The following is a 10,189-nucleotide window of genomic DNA, read 5'->3' on the forward strand; positions in this document are numbered from 1 at the left end:
ACTCAAATCCTGCAGTGCCAGACGAGTCCCCCTGCTTAAGCCAGTACATGTCCAGGCCCATCTGAAGTTTGCTAGAGAGCATTTGGATGATCCAGAAGAAGATTGGGAGAATGTCATATGGTCAGATGAAACCAAAATATAACTTTTTGGTAAAAACTCACCTCGTCGTGTTTGGAGGACAAAGAATGCATCCAAAGAACACCGTACTTACTGTGAAGCATGGGGGTGGAAACATCATGCTTTGGGGCTGTTTTTCTGCAAAGGGACCAGGACGACTGATCCGTGTAAAGGAAAGAATGAATGGGGCCATGTATCATGAGATTTTGAGTGAAAACCTCCTTCCATCAGCAAGAAAATTGAAGATGAAACGTAGCTGGGTCTTTCAGCATGACAATGATCCCAAACACACCGCCCGGGCAACGAAGGAGTGGCTTCGTAAGAAGCATTTCAAGGTCCTGGAGTGGCCTAACCAGTCTCCAGATCTCAACCCCATATAACATTTTTGGAGGGAGTAAAAAGTCTGTGTTGCCCAGCAACAGCCCCAAAACATCACTGCTCTAGAGGAGATCTGCATGGAGGAATGGGCCAAAATACCATCAACAGTGTGTGAAAACCTTGTGAAGACTTACAGAAAACGCTTGACCTCTGTCATTGCCAACAAAGGATATATAACAAGGTATTGAGATAAACTTTTGTTATTGGCCAAATACTTATTTTCCACCATAATTTGCAAATAAATTCATTAACCTCTTGCGACGAGCAATCCCGGATCCGGGATCGTAATCATAGCCTCAAATGCATTAATTAGCATAACGCAGCGGACATAAATACCCCTAGAAACTTTTCCTATTCATGACAATCGAAAATGAAATGAAATAAATATATTCAAACACAAGCTTAGCCTTTTGTTAACAACACTGTCATCTCAGATTTTCAAAATATGCATTACAGCCAACGCTAGACAAGCATTTGTGTAAGTTTATCATGGCATAATGCTATGCTAGGCTCTGCTGGCAGCAGGCAACATTTTCACAAAAATAAGAAAAGCAACCAAATTAAATAATTTACCTTTGAAGAACTTCAGATGCTTTCACTCAGGAGACTCCCAGTTAGATAGCAAATGTTCCTTTTTTCCAAAAAGATTATTTTTTTAGGCGAAATAGCTCCCGTTTTTCTTCATCATGCTTGGCTGAGAAATCGACCGGAAAATGCTACAACTATAACGCCAAACTTTTTTCAAAATTTGCTCCATAATATCGACAGAAACACGGCAAACGTTGTTTAGGATCCATTCTCAAGGTGTTTTTAACATATATATCCGTCGAGGCAATTGGTTTCTCATAAGAAGCAATTGGAAAAATGGCTACCTCAGTATTTTACGCAAGATTTTCTGCGGGAGACACCATGTGACCACATACTATATATGGTCCCTTACGGCTATTCTTCAATGGAAATGCCTAAAAAGACGTCACAATGCTGTAGACACCCTGGGGAATATGTGGAAAACGTAAGCTCATTCGTAGCTCATTCACAGCCATATAAGGAGTCATTGGCATGAGGAGGTTTCAAAAAATGCGGCACTTCCTGGTTGGATTTTTATCTGGGTTTCACCTGTAACATCAGTTCTGTGGCACTCACAGACAATATCTTTGCAGTTTTGGAAACGTCAGAGTGTTTTCTTTCCAAAGCTGTCAATTATATGCATAGTCGAGCATCTTTTCATGACAAAATAAACTGAACGTTTTTCATCCAAAAAAATTTAATAGTGCCCCCTAATGCATAACTACAATGTGATTTTCTGAATTTTTGTTTTTTTCATTTTGTCTGTCATAGTTGAAGTGTACCTGTGATGAAAATTACAGGCCTCTCTCATCTTTTTAAGTGGGAGAACTTGCACAATTGGTGTCTTTTAATACTTTTTTGCCCCACTATATATATATATATTTTTTTGCTATTCAAAAAGTTATTATGGTGATCGTGGTTAATTGGCTGATCAATAACTGTCATCCAAAATTCTATAGCCGTCACAGCCATAATGGGTAGTCTACACTGGTGTTTGCGAGCACTGAGGAATGTACCAATACCTTTCTACTATGTCGTTAGATATAGAGTATCCTATAAGGATACTGTGAGGGGAAACCGAACCACATCTACACACCAAACATGCTGTTAGAAGAATCAGCGGGCCTTCACATCCACACCAAGAATCTACGCTAGGCCTACACCTCATGTAGGTCTGTCCAGCTGCACGTACACACACGCTCCTTAAAGCAGTCATTACATTTTCATCACTCGGTGTGTATATTAACCTCTAGAGAAGGAGATAATTGCATCTGTCAGAGTCATTTAGTCACTGTTGCGGCTGTCGCCACCGTCACTTTCACTTTGCCTTCCCTTCTGAATCAGCTGGGTGTCAAGTCCTGCCCACCCTGACTACAGCTCTTTGTTCTGAGAGGAAATGGCTGCTGAACAATGCCTTTAACACCAGCACAACACTAGCCTACCAACACTAACTACTTATCCCTGTTGGTATTGAGACAGACCTGTCTAAAAATCTCATTTATGGTTGTGAGTTCGGATGTGATTTGTCCAACTGTGGTCTAAAGTCATTTATATTTTTGACCTTCCAGAGACCCATTTTGAGGACCCAGGTGAGGAATATACTGTGCCTGAATATTCTGTGTTGACCCTATTATATGTTTTATGTTTCAGGAAGAAGAGGAGGAGCATGAGGAGGATGAAGAGGACGATTCATTCAAAGAGGAAACGACAGAGCACAACATCCCAACAGAAATTCCCAACTGAAACAAAAACAACTGAGTGACCGTATCTTTGAGCACAGTGATATTCATGTTATTGGTCAGCGGTCAGTCAGTGTCATCAATTCCACTTCAAAGATCTGTAGGTAACAGGACAGTCTGTAATGTCTCACAGTTTTACTGACATTACTGCTCATCTCTAGCCTGGTCCCAGATATGTTTGTGCTGGTTTGCAGCTAATGACAACACAAACAAGATGGCATCAACAGATCTGGGATCAGGCTAACACACCTTTTCTCCTCAGTAAGATATGGGACAGAGCACAGAGGTACTAACCACATTTGTTTTGTAGCCAGAGGAACAGTATATTTTAGAGTAGAGAATGTATTTGGTAAAGAATGTACCGTGGAATCTTTTAGAGGGAATTCAAGTCATAGTATATATTTTCAAAAAGGACAGATCTGAAGCCTCACGCTCGCTATGGTAACTGGAGATGATGTCGCTGACGTGCAGGTTTTATCACAGAAATATACAATCTAGAATCTATGATAACTGGAAATGATGTCGCTAACATGCAGGTTTTATCATAGAAATATACAATCTAGATTGTGTCTCTATGGTTTGTATATAAGATCTTCATGAAACAGCTCCTCAATGTATTCTGACTAAGAATGTTTTCATTCGGGGGAGTCCAGTGTTAGATTTCTGTTTTCAGGTGCATCTGTCCGTGGCGGTATTTTGCCGCAGAGATTAAATCAAATATAAAACCCAGAGAAAGTATCTGGATGGACCAGACCAGTCAGACTGTTAGAGGATATGAACCTGCTTATGAACCTGACCAACCAAACATTTTCCTTCAGATCTATTTTCATACACTAATCATTATACAGTATGGTGTTCACACTATCCTCAGTAGCCTGCTCCCAAATCTGGGATCATATTATCTCCTCAATGCCCTGTTTACATACACTGTATGTGAAGTGTTCAGTGGGGTCGAGTATTTCTTATACAATCTCTCATCACCTTTGAATTGAAACTATATTTTCTGTACGGCATGGGAACACCACGGTCTTCTATCATCAGTTTTAAAAAGTTTTTGTTGGTGCTATCTGGTCTTCTCTCTATGGATTGTCATGACCTCTTTTTTTTATGAGTTTAGTTTTTATATGTGTATGCATTTATGTTCACACTGTCTGACATGTCAGTAACCTCATACACATGGTGTGGCCCGTTCGGTGGCACAAAACCATTTCAAGTCAGCTACCCTCTTTGTTTGTGGCTGCACCACAAGTCAAAGGAAACACACTCTGGTTTATAACCCAGGCTGTCCAGGAACTACAACACAAGTCAAAGGAAACACACTCTGGTTTATAACCCAGGCTGTCCAGGAACTACAACACAAGTCAAAGGAAACAAACTCTGGTTTATAACCCAGGCTGTCCAGGAACTACAACACAAGTCAAAGGAAACAAACTCTGGTTTATAACCCAGGCTGTCCAGGAACTACAACACAAGTCAAAGGAAACAAACTCTGGTTTATAACCCAGGCTGTCCAGGAACTACAACACAAGTCAAAGGAAACAAACTCTGGTTTATAACCCAGGCTGTCCAGGAACTACAACACAAGTCAAAGGAAACACACTCTGGTTTATAACCCAGGCTGTCCAGGAACTACAACACAAGTCAAAGGAAACACACTCTGGTTTATAACCCAGGCTGTCCAGGAACTACACCACAAGTCAAAGGAAACAAACTCTGGTTTATAACCCAGGCTGTCCAGGAACTACAACACAAGTCAAAGGAAACACACTCTGGTTTATAACCCAGGCTGTCCAGGAACTACAACACAAGTCAAAGGAAACACACTCTGGCTTATAAACAGGCTGTCCAGGAACTACAACACAAGTCAAAGGAAACAAACTCTGGTTTATAACCCAGGCTGTCCAGGAACTACAACACAAGTCAAAGGAAACAAACTCTGGCTTATAACCCAGGCTGTCCAGGAACTACAACACAAGTCAAAGGAAACAAACTCTGGTTTATAACCCAGGCTGTCCAGGAACTACAACACAAGTCAAAGGAAACAAACTCTGGCTTATAACCCAGGCTGTCCAGGAACTACAACACAAGTCAAAGGAAACACACTCTGGCTTATAACCCAGGCTGTCCAGGAACTACAACACAAGTCAAAGGAAACACACTCTGGCTTATAACCCAGGCTGTCCAGGAACTACAACACAAGTCAAAGGAAACAAACTCTGGCTTATAACCCAGGCTGTCCAGGAACTACAACACAAGTCAAAGGAAACAAACTCTGGCTTATAACCCAGGCTGTCCAGGAACTACAACACAAGTCAAAGGAAACACACTCTGGCTTATAACCCAGGCTGTCCAGGAACTACAACACAAGTCAAAGGAAACACACTCTGGCTTATAACCCAGGCTGTCCAGGAACTACAACACAAGTCAAAGGAAACAAACTCTGGCTTATAACCCAGGCTGTCCAGGAACTACAACACAAGTCAAAGGAAACAAACTCTGGCTTATAACCCAGGCTGTCCAGGAACTACAACACAAGTCAAAGGAAACACACTCTGGCTTATAACCCAGGCTGTCCAGGAACTACAACACAAGTCAAAGGAAACAAACTCTGGCTTATAACCCAGGCTGTCCAGGAACTACAACACAAGTCAAAGGAAACAAACTCTGGCTTATAACCCAGGCTGTCCAGGAACTACAACACAAGTCAAAGGAAACAAACTCTGGCTTATAACCCAGGCTGTCCAGGAACTACAACACAAGTCAACACGTTGACTTACATTGGCAGCACTTAAACAGGTATCATTGTATGTTTTGATTTGACATTAAAGCAACAAGGGAAAGGGTCATGTATTTTTTGGGGGATATGCATTTGCTAAGAGTATGTATTTAGATACTTTGTAAACGTTAAAGTGCCAATAAACTTAAATTCCACAACAATATTATGGTAATAACATTCCTTTTGTCCCTATGACATTTGTTCCAGTTTTCTTTTTTCTTTTTTTAAGAATTGTCAACATAAAAAAGAACCGTCCTTACACCAAGCATTCGGACAACTGCAGTCATGAAAAGGGAAATTAAATGGCAACCATTAAACTTTGAATGCTTGATCATTGCACTACTTTGTCAAAAGTATTTAGGGAATAGGGTGCCATTTGGGATTCATTATAGATCCAAGCCTACAGTAGTGGAGTGTTGAGAGGCCAAAGACAGTAAGGTGACTCCTCTGTGTTCCTGGGTCATAATATGTTGCTCTATATTATTCATTCACACTAACCCCCATTTAAACTGCCGTCATGGGCCAGCACTAGTAGGGGTCTGTGCTCCACACACACTCATGCATATCTTCACAATCCTCCATACAGACACACTGCTCTCCCTATCTATCTCGCCTCTGTGTAACATTCATATACAAAAGGGTTGATAAATGAAACGATGTCTGATGGATCTTTATATCACATTGCCTCAGAATCGCCCTCCCCCATCCACACCCCTGTCCCCACCCCCGCCCCTATGTCAAGGCGGGTAGCAGCATCTAGACATTAATGCATTAAGGGGCGTAATGCCAATTTGTTTCAAAGAGGAACTATTAATTTTCCCATTCCAAGGGAGGCAGGAGGGAACTCCTGTACAGCCTCTGAACCGTGAAAGACATTATCTGGAGAGCCTTTGTCTCTCTTTTTGGGGGGAGGAAAAGAGAGAGAGCGATTGTGTGTCCCTCGTTCAGGAAAAGGAAAAGACACGTTAGAATTGATGCTCTTTGATGGGAGGGGGCGGCTGGTGGCTGGCGCCCGCAGAGGGTAGAGTCGGGCCTCCCGCCGCCGCTTTCCCAGCGTGCGGTCTGAGAGGGATGTCATTAGGCCTGTAATAACAGCGCTGGGCACGTTAATGGCAGAGTGGCCCGCTCCGTCGCCCTATGCCCCGTCAGTCAATGTGTGTGTGTGTGTGTGTGTGTGTGTGTGTGTGTGTGTGTGTGTGTGTGTGTGTGTGTGTGTGTGTGTGTGTGTGTGTGTGTGTGTGTGTGTGTGTGTGTGTGTGTGTGTGTGTGTGTGCTCCGCCAATCTCCACCCCTATCTACAGTCACAGCATATTAAACAGATCTTAATGGTCCCTATACAGATAGGCTCCGTAGCAGATGGAGATGTGCTCAACAGCCAGCTGTCTAGAACAACAAAGAATAAAAGAGAAGAATGAAAAAAAGCACTCGTGTTAATGTTTTGGGTGTTTTGGGTGTTTTGGGTGAGCGTGTGGCTATACATTGACGGCGATTTCGGGCATTTGAAAAGGTCCTGAGAACATGGATATACGCTTCCTTGGCACTCACAAAAAAAAAGCACTGGACACAAACGGGTGATGCACAGAGTAGAGGGCGCTGCTTAGACCACTGCGCCACCGCAGTTCACAAAGCTTCTATCAAGCCGGGAGAAAACTTGATGATAGTTGATGGAAACAGTGCGTTGTTTTTTTAATGGGGTGGATCAGCTTAATATCACGGAAAGAGTGTTGCTTCCATCAATGGAATTGTTTGCATCATTTCCAATCCGCCATATATTTTGGGGGTAAATATGTATATCCATATACATACACGTAAGCATACATATACACATATATACCTATATAGATATACATACTTTTTAAAGAATATACCTTTATTATTCCCCGCAAACCCTACCATCCTTCCCCCAATTGGAGTAAACTAATAAACACTTATGCTTCTACCTTCAGTTTATACATCTTATACACATTTTACAGACACAATCTATTTTACAATAGTTATATTTGTTTGTTTTTAGTCCTTCCTCTATTTCTGATGTCCATCCAGTTTGATTTGTATTTGTAACTGTGCTATTTTACAATATTTCTGAACCTATATACATTTTGCAGACCCCATATGTTTTACATTGGTTATCTTATTATTAGTCCCACCCTTCAGCTCCATTCAACTCCCATCTATTTCTCAACATCATCCATTTTGGATTTCTATTTGTCATATATTTTTCAACTGTGCTGTGATATTTCACAAAGTACTGAACCTTTCTATTCTCATAGCTTCTACATATTATAAAGTCAATAAAATAAAACATTTTGCTCAAATAATTATTATATTATTGATCGATTGACTATGGCTTTTCAAATCACCCAGTATTGTTGTCTGCAGTGTTAGTTCTAGGCAAATGTTGCAATTCTTCAGCCATTCTTGGACCTGTGACCAAAAACAAGCTACATATGGACAATACCAAAATAAATGATCTAATGACTCTTCCTCCTCACAGCAAAATCTGTAGAGCTGGGAAGATTGTATCCCCCATATATATAACATTATTTTGTATAGTTTTGTATCATTTGTATAATTTTGTATAGTAATTTAAAAGGAAAAATTTGAAGTTTTGAATCCGGCACTGTTTTGCGTATCAATTCATAAACCCTGTGTTCATGGAATGGGTACATCGAAAATCTCTTCCCAACTATTTTGCAGTTTATATGGCACAGCTGTCAGTTTTTTGGTCCTTAAATGAAATTGGTATTTATTTATCACACTTTTCTTTAAAAAAAATTGTGTTCTTTAATACAGGGCCGACATACAAGTTCCTTACTTCCTTCTACTTGCCTCTTCCATTTTGGGTAGAGCAGACATTTCCATATGTATGTGTTAGCTGCATTTGTGACATAACTCCACCAGTCCTATTTATGATATCATTCACGAAAATTATACCTTTTAAAACATTTCTACAAAAAATATGTTTTTTTTGTCAATTAGTATATTTGAGTTTAGCCACAATATTTGTTGTATTATTTGTTCTGTCTTTTCAGGTTTAAACTGAAATTACAACAAACTTTCTAAGGCTTGTTTAAAAAGTGACGATATTTTGGAGATTATTTCCTTTTCAAACAATGGAAAGTGAGCAGGTGTAATCTGAATAAAGGGAAAGGGCCATTCTTGAACATAGGATGAAACATTCCTACCAATTTACTGGAGAACCCGTTTGGATTGAAGTATACCTTTTGTTTGACTGATGCCTTTAGAGAGGTCTAATGCTTTAATATTTAATCATTTCTGCCCTCCGAATTCATATCCGTTATATAAATAGGCCCTTTTAATTTTGTCTGGCTTGCCATTCCAAATCAAATTGAATATTTTTTGTTAACATAATTTAAAAAGCAGGTCACTGGGGGTAGGCAAAAGCATAAGAAAATAGGTCAACTGTGATATAACTAAAGAGTTAATCAGGGTGATTTTTCCACATGGTAGCAAGATCTTGTCGATTTTTGCTACATTTCTGTAAAAATGTATTGTGAGATCATGTCTATCTTTTGGGATTTGTAAACCGAGTATGTCCATATCTCCATCAGACCATTTAATTGGTAAACTACATAGTAATCTCAAATGTGCATTTTTTAGTGATCCAATACGTAATATAGTACACTCATCATAATTTGGCTTAAATCCAGAGAGGATAGAAAAATTATATTGATCCTCTATGAGGCCGTGGAGAGATTCTAATTGTGGTTTTAAAAGAAAACGTTAATTATCAGCGTACAATGACACCTTAGTTTTTAAGCCACGGATTTCTAATCCCTTAATATTATCGTTTGATCTAATTTTAACAGCTAAAATTGGCAATAGCTAACATTTTAACAGCTAACATTGGCAATAACGATGACAATAATAAATAGATATGCTGATAGTGGACAACCTTGTTTTACTCCTCTAGATAGGTAAAAACTTTCTGAGATGTAGCCATTATTTACTATTTTACACCTAGGGTTACTATACATAACTTTAAAACATTTTATAAGATATTCCCCAAAATTGAAATATTCTAGGCATTTATATATAAACTCCAGTCGTACTTTATCAAAGCCTTTTCAAAATCAGCTATGAAAACCAGGCCTGGTGTCCCCAATATTTCATAGTATTCTATTGTTTCCAGTACTTGTCTTATATTATCTCCAATGTATCGTTCATGTAAAAAACCTGTAGGATGAATAATATGAATAATATCTGACAATACTTTTTTTATTCTATGCGCCAAGCATTTTGCAAGGAGTTTTGCATCACAACACTGAAGTGTAAGAGGTCTCCAATTTTTTTATGGACTAGATCTTTATATTACTTGGGTCATGTTTCAATAATAATGATATCAGACCACCTTGTTGTGTGTCTGATAATCTACCATGTATATAGGAGTGGTTAAAACATGCTAATAATGGTCCTCTGAGTATATCAAAAAAGGTTTGTATACTTCCACTGGTATACCATCCAGCCCTGGAGTTTTCCCATCCTTAAAGGCCCCAACTGCCTCAAGCAGTTCCTCCTCTGTAATTTGGCCTTCACGTGAGTCTTTCTGTACAGATGTTAATTTGACATTATTATTAGGGGAGAAAATCCA

The 10,189-nt window shown here is 39.6% G+C and overlaps 1 protein-coding gene across 3 annotated transcripts in view; it reads left to right on the forward strand.

Moving 5' to 3' along the window:
* LOC124043339 (PHD finger protein 14-like) overlaps positions 1 to 5,738 on the forward strand; it is a 119,743-nt gene extending 114,005 nt beyond the window's left edge. For all 3 annotated transcript variants that reach the window (XM_046361857.1, XM_046361859.1, XM_046361858.1), the window contains exon 20: positions 2,713 to 5,738. In XM_046361857.1, coding sequence (XP_046217813.1) covers positions 2,713 to 2,805 — 93 coding nt within the window. In that variant the 3' untranslated portion in view covers positions 2,806 to 5,738. The remainder of the gene's footprint in view (positions 1 to 2,712) is intronic.
* Positions 5,739 to 10,189: the final 4,451 nt, after the last annotated feature.

The sequence above is a fragment of the Oncorhynchus gorbuscha genome, linkage group LG09, assembly GCF_021184085.1.
Source record: "Oncorhynchus gorbuscha isolate QuinsamMale2020 ecotype Even-year linkage group LG09, OgorEven_v1.0, whole genome shotgun sequence".
NCBI lineage: Eukaryota > Metazoa > Chordata > Actinopteri > Salmoniformes > Salmonidae > Oncorhynchus > Oncorhynchus gorbuscha.